General features: G+C 38.6%; 1 protein-coding gene across 2 annotated transcripts in view; it reads left to right on the plus strand.

Moving 5' to 3' along the window:
• Positions 1 to 23,623, plus strand: part of LOC126236182 (FERM, ARHGEF and pleckstrin domain-containing protein 1) — a 724,813-nt gene that overhangs the window by 573,653 nt on the left and 127,537 nt on the right. For both annotated transcript variants that reach the window (XM_049945281.1, XM_049945282.1), the window contains exon 11: positions 10,122 to 10,454. In XM_049945281.1, coding sequence (XP_049801238.1) covers positions 10,122 to 10,454 — 333 coding nt within the window. The remainder of the gene's footprint in view (positions 1 to 10,121; positions 10,455 to 23,623) is intronic.

Genomic DNA, 23,623 nt, shown 5'->3' on the forward strand with positions numbered 1-23,623 from the left:
AATGATTTACAAACAGTAAGTATAGTCCACACATGTTAACTTGGTTCATTTAAATAAAGGTGCAGGTCAAGTGCCACTAGGGAAAGTAGTAGTACAGGAGAAGTGTGTTTTGCAACAAGTGCCTTCCCTCACTGTTACTGGTTAGCACTGGGAATTCTCTCTCTCTCTCTCTCTCTCTCTCTCTCTCTCTCTCTCCCCCCCCCCCCCCCCCCCCCCCGCCTCTCTCCCACCCCACCCCACCCCATCCCCCGCCCCGAATGCAACCCACGAAACTTGGAAAAGAAATGTGAGATTCAAGATTTATAGATGTGAAAGTGATTTTTGATTATGATAGCAATGAAAATAAAAACAAGTAGTTGTAAATTCCAGGACTGAATAACAATATTGTTGTTAAAACAAGTAACTGAATGGATCTGGAACATGATTTATGATGTGCACTCGCTGAAAACAACTCAAATATAAAAATGGTTTTTAGTCATAAGCATTACCAATTGTCTCATTGGCTCATTAGTTTGTGACTCAATAAAACTTCCAGAAAACAAAATATCATTCATCTTCCACTATTTTTAAAATAAAAGTGTTCAAAGAAAGTTCTTTTTCATTCTGATGTTTAGTCAGGTGCTGACATTGGTGATGGGGGGGGGGGGGGGGGGGATGGTGGTAGGGTGTAGATGGGGGTATTGTCTAAGAGTTGGTGGCACTCAGGGTAATGGTGCAAGAAAGTCTGGGAAACATTGTTTTCTAGGAACACTTTGTTTGTCTATCTGCCTGCATGTCTGCCTGTCCGTCTGATTGTTAAAAACCCTTTTTCTTAGGAAAGACTGGGGATATGAAATTGAAATTTATGTCACATACTAAGGTCTACAGTCCCTTAATGGTATAAAAATTTGAAGCTTTGAAGTCAATGCAGTCAGAAGATATAGTCATTTATGTCACATACTTTGGTACTCACAAACTCACACATCAAAACCTGTAGGGTATTTCTTGTTGGCCTAGACTCATGAAATTTGACAGGAAGCATAGTTTCACAGTACAACTAAAGGAAAAAGTCTGGAAGTTGTGACTGTAATTATTTCACATGGGGGGGGGGGGATTGTTATTTGTTAGCCGACACTCTGTCTGTTAAGATGGCTTTTCCTCAGGAACAGATAGGCATAATCAAGTTCAAATTTATGTCACAGCTTCTAAGACAATGCAGTCCGAAGATATGGCCATTTGTGTCACATATGTAGATACACACAACTCACTCATTAAAACCCATTGACCTACAATCATGAAATTTGGCTAGAAGCAAGGTTTCACAGTACAGGTAAAGGAAATAAATCAGAAATTTGTCAATATGTAAATCTACCACATGAAAAAACATTCCTTTTGCCATTTATTATCCAACTTCAAACTTAAAGTTAAAACATTCTTGAAATGGTACCGATTGGCTGTCGTGTCATCCTCAGCCCTTAGGCATCAATGGATGCAGATACGGAGGGGCATGTGGTCAGCACACCACTCTCCGAGCATATATAAAAATATATAAATAAAAATAAGTCTTTCTTGTACCTGGCCAATTTTTTCCATACATTGTTTTAATTATTATGCTGATAACTGTAATGCTAGACATTATTTATAATTTTGATCAAATCTTTTGTGTGTGTGTGTGTGTGTGTGTGTCATGTTTTTTGTTGTATTGTAACATATCCCACCACTTCAGCAAAAAGGCACATTGTTCATCTGAAGTAATGTAGTGTTCTTCAGGTTTGGTGCATTTTCCTGTTCTCTATAGCTGGAAACAGTTGTCAGATTTCTCAAAGCTGATAATGTGTCATTAGTCTGAAAAAATCATAGAAATGCGGCTGGATGAGCTAATCAAAAGCTACCAGTTGTGTTGACCGTTAACTCCCTGCCAATTCTGAAAGTTCTTAAAGTTCACATTTGTCATTTGTTGTTCATGTTCAGTAGATCTCATCAAGAAGGAAAATCTTCAGGGATATGGAATCAGTCAAAGTATACATTAATAACTATTTTTGGAAAATTAATCTGAAAACTGTAACAATAACACATTATTGCTTTATTGATAAGGATTTTTTCTGGAAAATTGATTGCAGACTGTAATAACACCAAATTATCTCACTTTATTGATAAGGATTTCCAGTTTCTTCCTTCATGTTGGAGGGGACCTTGTTGAAGGTCTTTGTACCACTGCATGTAACTCCACTCCGAACGCCAGACAGATGGGCAAAGTCAACATGAATACAATTTTTGTCAAGTTGTAGTTGGGTGCTGTATTGGGGCTAAAATCCAGACATGTGCATTTCACAGCATTGTAGGCAGGTTTTGAGTTCTGTCATTTAAATTTTTTAGCAGGAAAGGAGCTAGGAGTGGTAAGGTGCCAGTAAAAAAAACCACTTTTTCAGGAAAAGATTAATTTATTAAATAAGAATTTCTCCAAGCTGTTTTTTAGATTTAAAAAAAATGTGAAATCAAGCTTAAAGAAATGCAAGAAATGACCAATAAATATTTAATATTTTAATTTTAAATTGAAACTAGAAATGCTATGATAGTGCAAACCTTGACCTCACTGGTTATACCACCATGTAAATTCAACAAGGCACAAGATGACTTCAGTAGCAACTAAAACAGACAAAAACATTTTAGTTAAGACATGTTTCCAAAAATATACATCAAGCATCAGAAAACATATTTTGTTAATGGTTCAGTTAACACCTGTAAAGACAGGAAATCAGAACAGCCAATTAACTACTATTAAACAATGTGTAATGTAGACCTGAAAATATTATTTTATTGCTCATAAATAATGAAGTAAAATGCAAATCTCAGCCAAAGAGCAAGTAGCAATGTGCAGAGCTTGATTTTAAATTGAGATCACTCAGCCTAAGTTTATAAAAGAATGTATAAATAAGATTTAAACGAGAAGCCACTCAAGGTTTCACTACTAACAGTAATCGGTAAAATTAATCTTGAGTACCAGACTCAACTGCATAAAGGTAGGGCAATAGGGCAAATAATATTCACAAATTATGAACTAGTCTCAAACCTGATAGACAGAAATAACAATGGGACTGGGTGTTTGTGTTGTTTTCATCATCATCACCATCATTCATGACAGTGGCTGATCAGTATTGTTCACTAACCAATTGATGATGAGCAAGCAGAGACACACATATGTTCACCCACTGATTTTTGTGATTTTGGCTTAGAGCATGCGGTACCCATACATGTGATTTTTGAACTTCTACCATTGCATACATATGTTGCACAATAGTAGAATGATCATAATTCATCACATTCGCCAATTCTGTAGTACACTGACAAGGATCATTGTGGATTAATGTGCTTAAACAGTCTTCATCGAATCGCAAAGGTTTTCTTGAACATGGAGAGTCGCTAATGTCAAAACAATCCTCTTTCAAATGAGAGAACAATTTTCTTGGCATGCTCTGTCCAATAACATTATCTCCATACACAGAAAAAATGTTTCTGCCTGTCTGTGCTGCTATCACCTGTCTGTTGAACTCAAACAGAAGGATGTTCCAGTTTCTTCACATGGCACTTCTTTTTCTAGTGTATACAGCTCCATTCACTTTCTCCAAATGACACATTATGTAAACTCAAATAGCGAAAGTGAATTGCAAATAAAAAATGATAATCAATAAATAGACCCGTAGTAACCAGAAAACCAACTTGCAGAACAAAAAAATGACAAATTTATGCACCAACTTTATAATATAAAATGAACTTGCAAAATTATTTACATTACATCTGTAGAGTGAAAGAATTTATCACAAGTTCAACAATAAAATAATTAAACTTCCTGGCAGATTAAAACTGTGCCGGACCGAGACTCGAACTCGGGAACTTTGCCTTTCGCGGGCAAGTGCACTACAAACTGAGCTACCCAAGCATGACTCACGCCCAGTCCTCACAGCTTTACTTCTGCCAGTACCTCCCCTCCTACCTTCCAAACTTTACAGAAGCTCTCCTGCGAACCTTGCAGAACTAGCACTCCTAAAAGAAAGGATATTGCGGAGACATGGCTTAGCCACAGCCTGGGGTATGTTTCCAGAATGAGATTTTCACTCTGCTGCAGATTGAAAATCTCATTCTGAATAAAATAATTGTTTTAGTGGTATGGAAATGAGTTGGACAAGTCATAAACAGCTATAGACCTTTCACTTTCGTCTCTGTAATGTACAAGATATTCACTAAAATTATTAACAGCAATATATATTTAAAAAATGGATTTAAATGCAGAACAGGAACAAGCTGAGGTGCTTATAGCACATTGAACCCTTTACAAGTCATTAACAAAATTAAGAGACTGAGCAGTGAGTGACAGTTATTACATTGTGTGGTATTAAATAATTTTCACAAAGCTTTCAAAGCTGTTTCCATAAAATCTGTTCTAAAAATCTTGTGAAGTGAAACCTGTGCTAGTATGTAAATAATACACTACTGGCCATTAAAATTGTTACACCACAAAGATGACGTGCTGTAGACGCGAAATTTAACCAACAGGAAGAAGATGCTGTGATATGCAAATGATTAGCTTTTCAGAGCATTCACACAAGGTTGGCGCTGGTGGCAACACCTACAATGTGTTGACATGAGGAAAGTTTCCAACCGATTTCTCATACACAAACAGCAGTTGACCCGTGTTGCCTGGTGAAACGTTGTTGTGATGCCTGGTGTAAGGAGGAGATATGCATACTATCACGTTTCCGCTTTGATAAATGTCGGATTTTAGCTATCGTGATTGCAGTTTATCGTATAGCGACATTGCTGCTCGCTTTGGTCGACATCCAATGACTGTTAGCAGAATATGGAATCGGTGGGTTCAGGAGGGTAATACGGAACGCCGTGCTGGATCCCAATGGCCTCGTATCACTAGCAGTCGAGATGACAGGCATCTTATCCGCATGGCTGTAACGGATTGTGCAGCCACGTTTCGATCCCGGAGTCAACAGATGGGGACGTTTGCAAGACAACAACCATCTGCACGAACAGTTCGACGATGTTTGCAGCAGCATGGACAATCAGCTTGGAGACCATGGCTGTGGTTACCCTTGACGCTGCATCACAGACAGGAACGCCTGTGATGGTGTACTCAATGACGAACCTGGGTGCACGAATGGCAAAACGTCAGTTTTTCGGATGAATCCAGGTTCCTGTTTACAGCATCATGATGGTCGCATCCGTGTTTGGCGACATCGCGGTGAACGCACATTGGAAGCATGTATTCATCATCGCCATACTGGCGTATCACCCGGCGTGATGGTATGGGGTGCCATTGGTTACACGTCACGGTCACCTCTTGTTCGCATTGACTGCACTTTGAACAGTGGACGTTACATTTCAGATGTGTTACAACCTAAGGCTCTACCCTTCATTCGATCCCTGCGAAACCCTACATTTCAGCAGGATAATGCACAACCACATGTTGCAGGTCCTGTACAGGCCTTTCTGGATACAGAAAATGTTCGGCTGCTGCCCTGGCCAGCACATTCTCCAGATCTCTCACCAATTGAAATCGTCTGGTCAATTGTGGTCGAGCAACTGGCTCGTCACAATACGCTAGTCACTACTCTTGATGAATTGTGGTATCGTGTTGAAGCTGCATGGGCAGCTGTTCCTGTACATGCCATCCAAGCTCTGTTTGACTCAATGCCCAGGCGTATCAAGGCCCTTATTATGGCCAGAGGTGGTTTTTCTGGGTACTGATTTCTCAGGATCTATGCACCCGAATTGCGTGAAAATGTAATCACATGTCAGTTCTAGTATAATATATTTGTCCAATGAATACCCGTTTATCATCTGCATTTCTTCTTGATGTAGCAATTTTAATGGCCAGTAGTGTATATGCATAAATGCTGCAGCTTCCATTAGATTTCATCAGGATAGTGGGTAGTTCTGGACTGACCAAGGATTTGGAGAAGGTTTTAGATCCTTAAACTGGGTATATGAATATACTTGTCAGTCTGGTTTTAAATGTAGCTGAATATGGCAGGAAATTCCAATACATGCAGAACAGACAAAAATTGCATTTAAAATCTGTTTGTGGAACCATGACTGACAATCATCATTAGCAGCCATTTCACATTCTGAGAAGTATATCAAAATATTCGGATTTGCATTTGTTATTTTGTGTTATGGTTGAACCATTGTAATAAAAATGACAAGGCTTATTGTGAACAACAGTGCTATTTACAAACACCCATGAAATTTTTGATCATTTGTCATCTGTTCCTTAGTGTTGCAAATTGATGTGAATGACCGGCACAGACTGACCTAAGGACGCATTTATCTTGGTGTTCAACACTCTTCAATACTTCTTCTCTAGTAAAGCAGCAATTCATGGCTATGATTCATTTAAAAGATCATGCTGAGAAGAAGATATCTTTGGAGCTCCTCTGAAAGTACCTGAACCGGGGAAATTTGGTCACTCTTCTGCAACTCAAGAGACATGTTCTTGAGGCACTGACTCACCAAATGGCCTTTCAATAACATTGTTCTACATAACTACACACTGCTCCTCTTCCTTCCATTGCAATATCACTTCTCTCTCACTAATCAGCTGTTGCAAAACTGTTTGCAGCAGCACAAGAGTTTGTCCACATTGTGTGTCTCAACTTGCCGAATATGAACAGAGGAAGACTGTGACATTCCTTAGTATTCTGTGGAAAAATCTTATTATTTGGAATTCATTGCTTAACAACTTCTGTAGAGCTGTCATGCCTGCAGAAGGGAACACAACACCAAGCTGTAGCTGAACTAAACATGATTGACAGACAGTAGACAAGACACAGACAATGACAATACCAAAGCATCACATGTAAGCAATGAAGTGCGAAGTGGAAACCATCATCACGATGATGTCAACAGCCCAAGAGCAAAGAGAGAGATAATCTGAATCACTACCAGAGAGAAAGACCAAGCGCTAAGTGAGATTGTTATCCAATAGTCCGTAGTACAGCGATTATAATAACGCACAATAACAGATGCAAGTACAGAGCTGACTGACAGTTCCCTGGATGACCATATTTACATCAGACATGAGGACCACAATTGGCCAGCGTATTCACATGGCGAGACGTGCGTTGCACTCACATTATGAGCCCAATGCTGTGGCAAGACTGTGTTCTCTAATGGCCATCTAGGTCCATTACCTGCAGCAAGCATTCAACTTTCACAGAGCTGGATACCAGAAGAAAAAAATCCTTATTGGTATTTTCAGAGATTTTGATTAGCGTAAATGTCACCATTATTTCATGCAAAATTATCGGTTCATACTTCATAATTTTTATCCGTGCTCTGGAATATATTCCTCATGAGACATTCGTTTGCAATATAACATATGCAAAACTATGACAAACTGTATTCTATTTACTTAGAGGCACAAAATTAATCAGCATGAATGAATGTTGATAGAAAGACTACCATTCTTTATCTATTGGAAGGGATGAAGGGTTGGTGTAAGAGGGACTGATCAGTGCATTACAATTACAACAAAAAGAATTAAATGTACATTAAAAATCATTTTTGAATTTTTCCACAGAGTAATGGGACTTCATCTAGTTCATACAGCAGTCTGTTCGCAAAATTTTTGAGTTGGGTTGGGTTGTTTGGGGAAGGAGACCAGACAGCGAGGTCATCAGTCTCATCGGATTAGGGAAGGACAGAGAAGGGAAGTCCGCCCGCCATCCCCTTTCAAAGGAACCATCCTGGCATTTGCCTGGAGCGATTTAGGGAAATCACGGAAAACCTAAATTAGGATGGCCGGACGCGGGATTGAATCGTCATCCTCCTGAATGCGAGTCCAGTGTGCTAGCTACTGCACCACCTCTCTCGCTAAATTTTTGAGTGTTTTAACTACTTTGGAAATGGAAATTTTTCTGGGAATCGTGTTTATTTTATAAGAAATTCGAAACTTAATTTTGTTCTATCTCATCAGTACTCCAGAAAGGTTACTTCACTTTCTTCAGAAAATTTTTCTGTAATTAATGACAGATTTAGTGCAACTTTCATACTGTAACTTACTGGTGTATATGTAAGTGGGAACAGAAAATATGTCCATTGCTGTTAACAAATGTGAAACATCAACAACAATAATAATACTTGATTTGAAGTTCCCCTTTCACTTATTCAGTCTAGAAGAGAGCATAAATTAAAGTAGCAGAATTTTAGAAAGGAACCGATGATGTAATGAAAGGGAACACTTACATTCTCAACTCAACTCAACTCCGCCCAAACAGGCCATGAAGGCACAACGGTATCAACTGGTCGCCATGTCATCCTCAGCCCACAGGTGTCACTGGATGCGGACATGGAGGGGCATGTGGTCAGCACTGCGCTCTCCCGGCCGTATGTCAGTTTCCAAGACCAGAGCCGCTACTTCTCAATCAAGTAGCTCCTCAGTTTACATTGCAAGGGCTGCGTGCACCCCGACACTTACATTCGAGAAACACATTTACTCACTGAGGTAAATTGTTGGGTTTGGTGGGGTCTAATGTATTTATTGCTGATACTGTGCTCGAATATTGCTAATCAGGCATCCAAATTGTAAGCATTGTTCAAGTGAAACACTGACAATGCCTGTAACACCAAGAATATTATTTGTCATTCATCTGCAAAATGGTTGGGTAGTGAAACTGGTAATCTGTTGTATCTGTGCAGAAAATTTGAATTTCCGTGGATAACTGTGCTATGTACACACAGTAACCATTTGTAACAGAAGAAGTGTATTGTATACATCCAAGAAAGTGTAGTGTGGCATTTTTAATATTTTGTTGGAAGAAAGTGACATTTATTATTGAATACAAGCCTTGTATAGGGAAGTGTGCTTCAAATGTAGCACTGTGTTCAAGTGATATGCCCAGTTTCATAGTAGCAAACAGTGTGTGACAACCTGTACAGTAGCCTGTAATTGATGTGGAAACAGTTTCTCATATTGGCATTTTGGCAAGGGAGAATTGCCGTATAACAGAAAATTTGCATTGCATGGAGAGTCTGATATTTTCACAATGAAGACCAAAGCCTGGGCATAGGAAAGTGCCTGGAATGCATGGTCCAATACAAAAGAACAGGAGGGCATTCTTCTAGCAAATTGTGGCTATGTAGGAAACATGCTATCATCTTTTCCAAACAGAATGAAGTCATTTTTTCATCAAGTTGAAGAAGATCCAGGCACCTGTCGTGGCTAGAAAGGTTGTGCTGAGCTTGTTCTTTGATATCCAAGGATAATTAGTGCTGGAGTGGATGTCTGATGGGACCATAATCGTTGCTCAATACCCAATGCTATTGGAACACTTCACAGAACCTTTAAAGGGCCGTTGGTTAGGTTAGGTTAGGTTAGGTTAGGTTAGGTTAGGTGCAAGTGGCCAGCCAAACTGTCATGAGGTCCGATTTTGCTAACGTTAACTACCAATGCGACATGGAATGCCTGCATTCCTTTCCAATGGAAAATGTTGCCTCACCCACATTACAGTCTGGGTATATTGCCTTCTGATTACCACATATGTGGCGCAGGAAGGTCAGGGCATTATTTATGATCAAGTGATATGTGATACTGTGGAAAGGTAGCTTTGTCTGCTCTCATCATTCTTCAAGAAAAGTATCGAAAAACTTGTACCATGCTGGGAAAGTTGCTGGAACAATGAGGGTAATTATGTGTATGCTCCCTCAAAGCCTCATTATTGCACTTCTCAATTGCTGTATTCTTTCTTTGTCAGTAAAGTTATCTGTGACGTCTCCGACACAAGTATATTTTATTTAAACAAACCACATGCATCAGTTGTGGCTTGCTCTTTGTTATTTTGAAATTAAATTTATCAACTATTTGCTGATATCATTCTTGGAATGGAAGTGTCACACCTACATGGGTACATAAGAAACTATCAGCATTTGCTTCATGGACCTCCAACTGACAGTGGCTATATATTTTGAATCTACAGTAGACATAGAACTATCGAATTTATTCATCATTTATTGTACGTAACATGTGGATCAGTTTTTTCACAATTTTTATGTTTTTGCTTGTCTTCATACTGCTTTCTGCATTGATTTAAATGAATGGAAAAATAAAAAGAGTTTCATTATTGTTACTGTTTCAGCCGGCACTCCAGCGTCTCTGTCTTGCGGATCGATGACGCTGGGGTCGACAGATCCCCGCCGCAGGACACCGAGTATGACAGCGACTTCATCACCGACACATACAGCCGATATCCACGACTTCGACACACGCGACTTTGTTATTGCTCCCACCCTGACGCCCTCACCACCTCTCACCACTTCCCTATCGCCAGGGACATCAGTTACTTCCAGTCCCCAGCATTTTTACCCCAGGACCCCAGGCCAGCAGAATGCTACGGACGACGAAGAACAAGAGTTTGTGAACGCACAGCAGCAGCCACATCCGCAGAGCCCTTACCGTCACCCGAACACAGGTCAGAAAACAGCCAATCATCTTCTCACTACTGCTTCTCCAACCCAAACTACGTTTACTGTTCGTACAGTCCATCCTCCCTCTAACATTCCAACTACCTCCAGTGCTACTAACACTAACATTAAGAGTGGGGAACTGGTCATAACTCATTCCACCGGTCGTCACGAATGGCAGCGAAGTTCAAGCTGCCGAAATCTGCCAGATGATCATTCGAGCTCTGGAAGAGGCTATTATGAGTCTTTTTACAGACAAGAAAGACTGTTAGATGCCCCAATCACCCGTTATGATGACAGCCGGCGCACCTGTTACAGTGCTGCTGGTAGCAAGATGGGATCTGTTGACAGAGGACCTGATGCAGTCACTCCTGATACACGCATTTATTCCAGCAGCTACCCCGGCACTACTTCAAGTCTTTCAACGGAAAGTGGAGGTGGGGAGGAGCCAGGAATGATTGAAGGAGGGAGTGAATGTATATTATTGGGTACAGCTGATACTGGATCACAAGAAGAAATTGTTTTGTCCCACGACGATCTCTCTCATGATTCGTATGAACTTCTGGAACGAGAGCAAGATGAAGATGATGATGCAGAAGATGAGGCAGAATTAGATGGTATCACTTGTAGATCCAAAATAAAGAGTTATGCCGGAAGTAGATCTGGGAGCATTGATTCAGGTGGGGACAATTTACCCCTGGATGAAAGTGCACCAGACACTAATGCAAGAGACAGTTCTCGGAGCCCAGAGATATTCCAAATGGACACCGATGATCTTACTGTTAATGATACTTCTGCACTTGATAAATCGATTGTTGACACAGTTCCTGTTAAACCTACATTTACTAGTACAAATATTGTCAATGGCAAGGAAATCAGCATTTTAGGTGTCAAAAGTGATGTGCCAGCTGTGGATATTATTTCTGAAACTCCTCTGAAGCCACAGTTAAATGAGGAGGAATCTAAAATCAAACCTGCCATTAATTTAGATATTTCTGAAAATGTAGAAAAGACCAAGCAATTTGATGACATAATTCCCATAAATATTGATACTAAAAAAGAACTGTTGATAGATGGTCTCTCAAATAAAGATTTGAGAGAAAATCTGAAAAATGCAGAAAGACAAGCACAAACTCTTTCCGTGGATTATCATGAAAAGTATGAGAAAGAATTAATAATAGATGTCAGAGAAAAGGGTAATTTGGTTAAGGATACTATTCATCGTGCTCCTGTAGAAAGAGTGAAAAGTGATTCCCATGAAGTTAGTAAACAGATGGCTAATCGTGGTAAACGCTGGGCATTGACACATCAGAAGTCTATTGATCTTACTCTTGCTGACAGCACAGATTTTGGTGGTGATGAAGAGGAAAACTTAAAAAATAAAGAAATTGAATCTTCTGAATTTACTATTCCCTATGTTCTACACAAACTTCATCCCATGAATGGCACAGCCACAAGTCAAAATGGGCTACCAGCTGGTACATTGCCTACTTCAGTCAGGCCAGAGTGTGATATCTCTAAACAAATTCACTCTCCCGGTCAAGATTTTTCGAATAAAACTTCCATAACTCATGTTGAAGACAAATCTAAATTATTAGAAAAGTCATCAGCTAATGTTAGCACAGACAGCTGTGATGAAGTAGCAATTGTACCAACACTTCCCAGCAGTCCCGAGACAAGCACCAGTAGTTTCAGCCATATGCCATCTAACACAGATACTAGTGGCAGTTTGTTGAAACAGGTAAGTAGTGATACACAGCAGAAAACAGATGAGCTAAAATTTTCCCCAGAGATAATGGAAAAAGACAAAACTTTTTCTCCTGCATTATCATTTGATAGAGACTTTCGATCAGAAGTGAATAGTATGCAAGAGAAACTAGTAGGTGCCATTCTTCCAGGTCGAGGGAAATTGGGGCTTATGCCAAAACCAAAAGAGGTATCTGGCTCCCCTTTTGCACCTCGCAGAGCAGCTTCAGATGTTTCAACTCAGAAACGAGAATCTATAAGCTCTGTGTTCGTACAGCGCCGTACCAAATCAGATGTTGCAAGGCAGAGGGATGAGGGTGATAGCTTAGTTCCTGACCTAAGTGTTGAAATGCTTGAGGCAGCACATGTAGACTTGGTTAGATCGGGCATCAGTCTTAAGAAAGAACTTACACCCAAGCAAAGAGAGCACACCACCTCAAGCAACAAAAGTTTTGATTCTTCTTACAAACATCCTAGAACAGCAGCACGTTTCACTGATCGTCGTGCAAAATCTGATATATCTGGTGAAAAGACAAGTGGTGGAGCACTAATACAGCGTCGAGCAAAATCAGACATTTCTAGAACAGAAACAGAAGTTCAGAATGGAATTCTACCTCAGAGTCGAAAATATGGCGAGGGGTCAGGTTTTCATAAGGAAGCTCTTAGAACAGCATTTGCTCAAAGTCATTATCAGCCTCCAGTTTCTAGTCAAGATTCTGTTGCAAGTATTTCTGCTAGTAACATTCCAAAGACTGACAAACTATTGCAAGCAGATAAATTCAGTTCAAATTTGGATAAAGATCTTGGTGTACAAGAAGACGTTGTGAAAATAATAGCTGCACAGACTGCACAAAAGTATGAGATATCTAGACAACAGGCAGCATTTGTCCAACGTCGAGCAAAATCTGACGTAAGTAGCCAGCACCATCATCCAAAGGAAGCTGTAGTAAGGCGAACCAAATCTGATGTAACACCCCGCAAACCAGAGCCAGATCAGTTAGTTCCCTCCATAGATAAGCAGTCATCTGAGGAAGTTGTTGATGATACAATTCCTGCTATGAGCTTCCAGGACTCTTTTGAAGCTAGCTTTAGCACATCCATGACCTTAGGTGACCCAGTCAAACCAGGACTGCAACAACAGTCCGAATCTGTTACCAGTCCTTTATATGAAGCCATCATCAAAGAATCAGATACTGTGGCCAAGGAAGTAGATGTTGTAAAAAGTAGCACTGCTCTCAGACAGGAATCAAAGATCCAAGCCAAAAAAGAAGGTGAAGATAAAGGTACAGCTTCAGTTTCAGGTAAGGAGAAAACTGCCCCCATCAAAAGGCAAGGAAGTTCGTTTGAGGAACTTCTGAAAGGTGATTCAAGTTTTTTCGATTTACCTGATTTCTTGTCAACTGATGTGAGGCGACCAATTGATCAGGGTTGGCAACGGGCACCAGCTCTAGCTGAAGCTGCTAGGCGCTCTGTAGCATCGGCACATAGGCGGGATAGATCTCCTGTACTTTTTGCTCGTGCACGTTTGGGCTGGTCTGAAGGATCTGCTGTTTCTACCAAATTGCGAAGTTTAGGCTCTACAGATTCTCCATCATCATCAAGACGTGCAAAGTCTCTCGATGCACCTGTTGTATCACTTCATCGCCTTCCTCCTGCTGACTCGTTTTCCAGTAAAGATGATACTGTTGATAGTAATGGACAAGTGGATGCATCAAAACCACTTAATAAGAGTGCTTCTGTTGGAAGCAATGTTCCTTCCAGACCTACTCTTTTACAGCCTCAACATCGAAGTCTTCCACCTTCAAGTACAGTGGCAATTTCCAAACCATGTCTTCCTCCAAAACCTGATAAAGTCCTGGTTAAGCAAGTCCCACCCACATTGAGGACAGACACAAAATCACATAAACGAGATAGATCTCCTCAACCCACAACAAAACCTGCAGGAAGCCCTGTTTCAGGAAAGCCTGCAGGTACATCAGGTATAAAACTTGGAGTCAGTGCAGTAAGTAAAGCCAGCCCAGGAGTCTCAGGCAAGTCATCAAACATTATTCAAACCAAACAAGCCACTGCAGGAATGAACAAAATTAGCAGTGTTGGCCAACCAATAAAGTCAACAGCAGTTCCTAAGCTTGAACCTTCTAAAGCAATAGACATACCTAGTCCTAAAGAGAGGTTATTGCTATTGAAGGAAAAAGAACATGCAAAAAGTGAAAGTTTTTCCAGCAGTAAGTCCCTTCAGTCTGATAAACTGCCAGAATACAGAAAGGCAAAGTCCCTTGAAGAAAAAATTAAAGAGGTGCTTGAAAAATCACCTGAAAGGGAGATTTTAATTATATCACCCCCAAATGCTGATGGGGATGGTGTAAAACGTACATCTCCGCGCAAACTATTAGCTACCAAGTCATGGTCTCAGGAGAAAAAAGAGGCTAAACACAAACTGGAAAGCTCATCAAGGTCACTAGAAGTGCCAAAGACAGAGTATGGCTTGTCACCAGACAAGGAAAGGGTAGTTCCAGATGTATTAAGCCCTGAAAAACCAGTGCGAGATAAAAGAAAATTACTGCACAAAGAAAAAGAAACCAGTTTACAGTCTCAGGCATCAGGATTTTTTGATACATCGGTAGCTAATGAATTATATAGACATGAACAAAAGCTAGACATGGGAAAATCCCTAAAAAAAGATTTTTCCCACCTGCTGTATGCAGATGGAAGTGAGGAAAGTGCTGTTGAATCACTTGATGAAGATCCAGGCCCAGAGCTATGGATTATTTCAGATGAACAACATGAGTCAGCATCTGCTAGACCAATACCAAAGGAAGACCTAGTTTTGGAGTTTAAAGAAGCATATAAACTAGTTGAAAAGAGCCTGGAGAGCCCAGATGTCTGCAGTGACTACGACAATTTAACACCACCAATTTTAAGAGAAAGAGGGAGTCTGAACGTAGCAGACAGCAATGCCATCCCAACAGCGTCCTTTGAAGAATATGCAGATATTGAACTACCACGAAGTTCAGAGGAGGAGGCAAAAACTGACCAAATATCAAAAACTGAGAGTTTAGATGAAACTTTAAAGGCAGATGCAGTGAAGGACCTCGAAGATACGTCAGGTGATAGGGTTGTTCCGGATGTACCTGTTTCAACAACAGACGATAGTGGATGTGATGAAAAATTAGGACCATCTGAGGATGAGAAAATTGAATCAGCAGCAGAAGAACCCTACAGAAAGGATGAAGAGTCCTCAGAATCTCCAAGAGATGATAGAAATATAATGGAGAGAACTCGTTCAGAAGAAGAGGGCTCAACAACATCTTCGTCCTTAGCCATGGCACCACGTGCAGAAATGGCTGCTGTTGCACACTGGCGACCATTTCCTCTTGAAAGTAGTGGGAGTTCCAGTCTTGAAGATGGTTTTTTCCCACAGGATGATGCAGCACATTTGGCTGATGAGGAGGAAACCTCAAGTACTTCAAACAATCATCGTGATGATACCTTTCGTGATGATCTAATTGATTTCCCCAGTGGTTTTGGATACCCTTGTGGGCTGACAGGGGCCGATATGATAGTAGGTGGATACGGTGCTGCTACATTTTCTCTTTCTCGCACACTGTCTCGAATAAGTGAACGTAGTACAACATCGGAACAGGAGCGGTCTGATTTAGAGGATGACTCAACCAAACCTTCCTCCCATTCACCCTCTGTTGATGATGAATCTCTGCTTTCCAGTGATCGCCAGCCTAGTCTCTCCTCAGATCCGCCATCTGGAACAGGTGGAGCACTCCAGTCTGACGATGCGCAGGGAAAGACAGAGACTCCTCCTGTTCCTGCCGACCCAACTCCTAAGAATGTTGAGGCTGTCTCATCAACAGGAATTGCAGCAGAAGCTGAAGAAAAAAATGTACCTGTCCCGCAAACCCAGAAGATATCAGATGAGGATTGGCCATCTCCACCAACTTCATCTTCTGTATTTGAGACTCCTGTTGTTAGTCATGTTGAAACATTTTTTATGGAAATTCATCCAGAAGAAGCTTGTAAAGTGACTGTATTAGATTCAACAGATCCTACTGCTGGTGATGAGAGCTCTACAGATGAAAATCATACACTTCATGATGATGACGATGAATTTATGTCGGGCCTTGGTGATGAATGTCTTTCATCATCAGCCACTACATTGGATGGTACTGTTAAGGTAGCTGTCAAACCAAAGTGCCCGTCTTATTATTGTGCTGGCAGCTCATTGAGTGAAGACACATCAATGGGTCTTTCTCTGTCTGAATGGTCAAGTAGTCAAGGCACTGTGCGTCCTCAATGCCAAATACATTATTCTAGTGCAAAAAGTGATGACACATCAGTGGATGATCTTGCTGGTGCCACAAATTCAGAACAAAACTTTAACAAATCCCGAATAAGAAGTCCATCATTCTACTCTGGAGCTAAAAGCGATACATGTCTGGATGATACAAGCCCAAACAGGTTAAGTAAAACACCATCGGGATCCAGATGTCAGACATATTATTCATCAAAAAGCCTTACAAATGTAGATACATCAATGGATGATTTGTCTGTACCCTTAACTTCCCCTGAAAAGCCAACGAAGAGTGTCCAGAATAAATGTGCTCCACATTATTCAACAGCAAGCAGTAGTTCTATAGACAGTTCAGTACTTGGTGAAAGAGCTATGTCAGGTAGTTTGCCTACTGTTGATGGTAATAATAAGGTCCAGATATTTTTAGATGATACCAGTTTATCGAGTCAGTCTCTCTCAGAGAGAAGTACGTCAATTCAGACAACACTAGTAGAAAAAGGTGCTCCAGCATCATCTGATGTTGTAAAGATACCATCTAGAATGAAAACATATTCTTATTACTCTAGTGCAAAGAGTCCTCCAAGTGATGGAGACACATCCTCATCAATAGATGCTCCAAAAACTACTGAAAGAGCCACAAGAGCTCCAAAACGAAAGAAATCTCAGACAAAAAAGAGACACAGAGTAACAGTAGATCTGGAAGTGAGAGATGGCCACATTGTTGAAGTGTCATCCAATGCTCAGCCAGGTGTGGATCTTGTGAAGGTTGCTGAAGATAAAAAAACAGAAACACATACACTGTCTACATCTACCCAGACAACAGACATCAAACCGTATGTGCCAAAGCAGTCATCAGTTTGACCAAAAGAAAATCAGCACTCAGAATGTGTATGGTACACAACATTTTCAGACATTGTACTTTGTACCTTTACTCCATGCAGTGCTTGAAGTTGAGCCAATGACTGAATGACTGATATGTAGAGCTTCTTATCATATGAAGTCAAGTTAGAGAAGCTGTTATTTGGTGTTCCTTTCTGATTTATCTAATCTTTGAGGCTTCATAGGATAGTTCCAATGTTGAAATTTTGTTGGAGAATGTGGTTTCTTGATAGGAATTTTTAAAGGAATTTATATTAAATTCCAAATATCTTCTAGTATACATAATTACAAATTTTAGCAGTGTAAATAGTATCTGCGTGTACGTCGGATGATGAGGATTTGTATATATATATATATACACAAAATCCATCAGAATTTTGAACTTTCATTTTCTTGTTGTATTTGTTGATGTTCCTCATTGTTTAAAAACAAGAGTTAAAATGAGACTGTACATAAAAGTTTTCACCCTTTTGTAGTTGATTGTTATATTATCAGAATTTTATATTCCATTATAAATGGCTTTTATGCTGAACCATTCAACATAACTGTACAATTTCACCTTTTGGTGTACTGTTTACTCCCTTTTCTCCTGCAGGACAAATAAGTAACTGTTGTTTTTTTAATGCTTCATCTGGAAGTGATTATTATCTTATGTTGTGACATGTTTGTCAAAATGTGGTGCTTCCTTCAGCTGCACAAGACTACAAACTGTAGTGTGAATTAAAAATGTAAAGCAAAAGTTACAAAATGTCCAACTGGATTCCAATTAGCAATAATTTAAGTAGTCCCATGTTAATTGTTTAATTTTATTGAATGTTCAACTTTTACTAGCAGTTTTGTATTAACCTGCTTTTGAAATTGCTCTTCATATGGGGAGTCTACACAATCACTTTCATTGTGAAAATTTTGTGAATATCAGAGTTTTGCTACAATTGTGCATTGTATCAGTCAATGAAGCTGGTATCCTGAGAAAACGTACTTGCTGTATAACAAGGAATGCTGAAATGGGGAGGAATTTTTAAAGCTTAGGGTGCTAGGTACCCAGGATATCTAGTAGAAGAAACCATCCACTTTGCTGCATAACTTGCATCGATCGTGTTGAAGAAAGTGGGTGTAATCCATAATATTTGGTTACATGTGAAAAGTCTTCCTGAATTGCAGTAGTTGGCAGTGGAAATTGCGTGGAATTAAGCATGAAATATTTTCTTGCTACTTTAATAACTGGAAAATTGGCAAAGAGACAGTGTCAGTTATTTTCTTGTTGTTTACAAAAAATGAATGTGAAGTGTGAATTGCATGAAGAAAAAAGTTGCACAAAAATAGTATTTTCGGTATGGTGTGGGATATGACAAAGAATGAAAGAAAATTTGAAGAACGTACAAATCTTGAGAGGAGGGAGTGTGAAACATCAAAGAATATGCAATATGCAATAAGAGCAGAAATGGAGCCTACATTTGATGCAAGATAACCATTGGTCTCTCTGAACACATCATTGATAGTGCCATGAATGCCCCAGCCACAGGAACACAAACATATTAATAGGGGAAGATAATTGTTTTGTCTTGGTGTTTGGTGTTTTATGAGAAGTCATAACTTTTATTAGATGTGATGTTACAACTGAAATAATGCAAAGACCACACCATGAATATACATTTGGAGTCTATATTTACAGACCTGTAAAATATACTACTGAGATTCTTAAAAGCAAGAAACATGTTTATATTTCAATTTTAGCTATCATGGCAGGTTATGAACCTGTGGCAGTGCCAGTATCAACAGTAACGACACAGTTCTCTTGACTTTGTTCGGAAATTAATTTTGTGCTGCAAGAGGAAGCCAGAGCAATTATTAGTATCTATTTAAAAGTCTGTAAAGGAGTCAAGAATGCTTACTTAAAATTTGTTTAGGGATTAAAGTGCTGCTTTGTATTATTTCATGCACCATCTCTGCAATGGTAAATATGAATGAAATGACAAGCTATCACTCTTCAGAACAGTTCGTGTTATACATCCCAGTGTGCTATACCACTTCAACTTGTCACAAATGTTCATTGGTGTAAATGGTACTTTTTGTGGTTGCTTTGAAGTGGTTATAATCCTTATAAAATAATTCCATATAATTTTGTAGTTATATTCAAATCAACTGCAATTACTGGCCAGTTTGTTTCTTAGACATGTTGTGTAGAATGATAAGATTTCATCTAGGTTTATGGTCCAAAGAAACTATGAAGAAATGTTCCTAACTTTTATGAGGGATGGAGATGAAACAAATATTTTACTTGGCATATGTGCTGAAACTGCTGGTTGTTGTGTCTTTGGTCATTATTTGATTGGATAGTATGCAAATTTGTGCCATTCCTGTATGTTGAGATGACATATTGTTCTGTGCTTCAGAATAAAATTATCACGCATAAATGAAGTACAATAATTTGAGATTGGGACTACGGATAAAGGAGATACTGTTAATACTTGCAAACAGTTTGAAGTATGATAAACCACACATACCACTGTGCTGCGATACTGCTTAAGTATACCGAATCTCTTTAGTCAATATTTAATTAAAATGAAAGCAGACAAAAATGCTTGGATTTAATTTTATCAAAAGTTTTGCTTAAAAGTTTTCAGATACGATGGTGCCAATCAGTTGCAAAACTTTCGACTGTCATTAACTCAATAAATATTACCTTACGTTTGAGACAGTCTTTCAGTCAGCAACTTATTTTAAAGTCTACCTTTGCAAATTGCAAAAACAGACCGTATAGGTGAAGGAACCCAACAGTAAATTTTAGTTATCGGAAAATAAAAAAAGATACAATATGGAGTTTTTGTAATTGGATATTCCATATTGCTGTGTGAAACATTATTTTTGATAAGTTCCTAAGTAGATAATGTTGTTCAAGTAAACTTTTTGTCTCATACTTGAATTGCCTCGTTTTTCTAAATCTTTTAGTACGTGTGCTCTTTCCATGTTAAATTTGCAGTGAAAGAAGACACAGGCATCAAGTGGCAGACTGATATACAGAAGTTGGTGATTGACTTATTGTGTGTTTGTGCTTTAATTTCCTTGAGGCTCTGTTGCTGAAAAAAATATTTCAGGAATGCAGAGAACACCCTGAGAAAATAAGAAATTGGAAAGGACAAATATAAAGAGAAGATAGAAAGGGACCAAAGTAAACCCAAATTGAAACCCAGAAACTAGCACACACTTAAAAAAATAGGGACAGAGAATTACGGAGTGATGGGGGGTATGTAGGCAGTATAGGCAATGGAGAAATTGATTAGTTTGATTATGAGTTAATGATGAACATGAAAGAAAGGGAGATCTGACTATGGGTGATAGTATATGTTATAAGAAGCTGTAATATAGTTGATGGGGAGGTGCTTGTTGAGTGAGAAAGAAAATTTTATCAAAGTGTGGTGAACAGTCCGGTAAATACTTATTGCAGTTCATCACATAACATTGTCACGTACTACCAGGGTAAACCATTTTTCATTCCATTCTTTATTTTCCCACATCACTGATGCATCTTCCTGTGTATCTGCTGAGCATTGATCAGGAACTTCAGTTCTCTCTTACAGTGTGTTGTCCACTCATCTGTTTTTGGCAGTTTCTTCATTTTTGTCTCATATTTATTGCTTTTGGTTCACTGACTCTGAAGCTTTTGAGGTGACTATTAGCATCAAGGATTAGGAATAACTCATTCTTCTTCTGGCTCCCTTGATGTGTATCTGTTGCATCTTTTGATCACAAGGAAGGGATTTTTATAGGATTTCAAGTCCAGCACATATTGTGTCATGTTTCTACTAGTTATCATGTAATTGTAGAATGTCTTAATTATGATTATTTTTGTACATCTGAAACAATTTTATTTGGACAGACCATTTCAGTTCCAATCTCCTGTGAATTATCCAAGTACTTAATACTTCCCTACAGTTTTTGTTGCTGTGTGCTCCTGTACATTGCAGCAAAAATATGTTAGTTCTTCACCAGCTGCTGAAAATTTGCTAAAAGCGTGGTGCATGATTAATGCAATAACAGATTATTTATAATTTGTATTGCTCTTTATTTCCTTCTCCCCATTTCCTTCATACTGCATTATTACTTGATATGGATTAATTTTCAGTGTTCATAATAATTGTTTTAAGACTGCTTTAGACAAGATACACCATAACTAAATTATAGAAGCTGCAAAAGATATTTTAGAATATTATCAATTCATTCTAACCAGTAAAAGTTTTGGGAATTATACCTCACAGATAGTTTTCATTAGGTTTTCCATATATTTCACACTTCTGTCACAAATATGTTTGGAGAGTCTGCAGATTAATGTGTATTCAAAAGCATCTGAATCATGCCATCTGTTTAGCTTATTTGTTATAATTGTTTCCCTACTTCCAATCCACTTGAATCAATGAATGAAACTATTTTGTGGCAACTTCACTAATAATAATTTTTCTCAGAACTTTCTCATATACTTAAGTGACATGGATGGAAGAAAGAAAGAAACAGTAACCAGTATTATATGCAGTACAGTTTGCAGTATTTAAATGATAGTTGTCTTTCATCTTTATTTCTCAGGCATACTACAAAACTATGTTTTGTGGTAGATATTGTGGCCTTGTTCCTGCCCTTGGGTCTTGGAATTGTTAAACCTCCATAAAATAAGCTATAACTATTAGTTACATTGAGCAAAAAATGTACACTCTTACACAATCTTGGAAATAGGCTAGTTTGTGTGCATCAACAATTTACAGTTTACTTGATTATTTTATTTGACTATAATGACTTAAGCTTCTGAAAGATATTTATTGCATTTTTGTTTGTCAGTCATAGGGTGCCTTACAATTGTGACTGGATAATGAATTAACAATATATCCATTTTTGTTGCAAAAAATTTCACTTCAAAAATGTTTAACCAGTGGAATACATCAAGCAGTAAGTTCTGCAGTGACAAATCATAGTACCGAAGAGAGCATAACTTAACTGCTCATCCGTTTCCTGAAGACAAAGATCTTTTTGCTCAACATTTCTATATGGTGTTTTATTGTACTTAGCTTTCCTCATCATGTAATTGTAAGGTCTAGAAACCTTACAACAAAGTTGAATAAATTTTTTTCATATCATTTTTAGCTGTAAATTTTTATACGAGAGACATACAGGATTCTTAATGGTTGTAGATTTGAACAAAATTTCAGGTATTGTCCTGAATTTTAGTGGGAAATTAGATGCTACAGATATTTGATAGATGATTTGATGTGAAGCACTGGGTCAAATTTTATGTGCATCTGTTTGTTCTGTCAGCTTTCACCACTTAGGAATACATTAGTTGTAATGTATGGAATGCTATTTCACTTACATTGCTGAAGCAACTCTTGCAAACAGTTGCATATGTCGGTGATGAGACAGTGAGAGTAACATTTGTTTTATTAAGGAAATGTTACAGCATGTTGTAGAATAGCGAGGGAGAAAGAGAAATATAGGCTTTCATTTATATATTAAAGAATACATCTCTGATCTTTATTTGAATGGTTTTGAATTTTATAACGGATTAGTGATTTTTGTAGCAAAATAATCAACTGTTGACAACTAAGAGATGATACGGGCTGCAGTGTGTCTTATGAATGTAACTGCAATGCATTTAACTTTTGTTGGTTGCATTGACATTTTTAGGTGGTATTTATTCCACAAAATTTATAAAAGAGACTTTAATTAGCTGCTCTGGCCTTCATTCACTCACAAAGGGATGTTATTTGCAACTGCAGGTCAGAATACGTATGTGGGTGTGTGTACATCTTATCACTTCCTCAAGAGTTGAAAAGGGTGATTCAGTTTTAGTAGCTCAAATAACTAACTCATTTAAGCTCGAATTTTCTGTTCACATATTGATTTTTGTATAGTAAAACGACAGATAATTCCTTACCCTGAAATTCCATTGCACTGTGATATTCGTGCAGTTCCTTGTAGTTTTCGTTTGTGGCACATAATTCAGATTCTAGAAGGGAAAATAATGTAGTACCTATTCAACACATACATAAATATTTGTCTTTATTCACAGTTCAACAGCAGTGCTTGGGATGCCATTGAATTTTTACTTATTTTACTAGCTGGATATCTTATCAGGCTATCTTTTATCTTCCTGGGCAGAAAAGGGTGTACTTTCTATGGGAACATTTTTGTTAGGTCACACATTCACTGAGTTTGTGCTTGGACTCTAATCCATTGCTGTCATGTATTACTTGTAAGTTATGT

Source organism: Schistocerca nitens, chromosome 2, assembly GCF_023898315.1.
Source record: "Schistocerca nitens isolate TAMUIC-IGC-003100 chromosome 2, iqSchNite1.1, whole genome shotgun sequence".
In the NCBI taxonomy this organism is placed as follows: Eukaryota; Metazoa; Arthropoda; class Insecta; order Orthoptera; family Acrididae; genus Schistocerca; species Schistocerca nitens.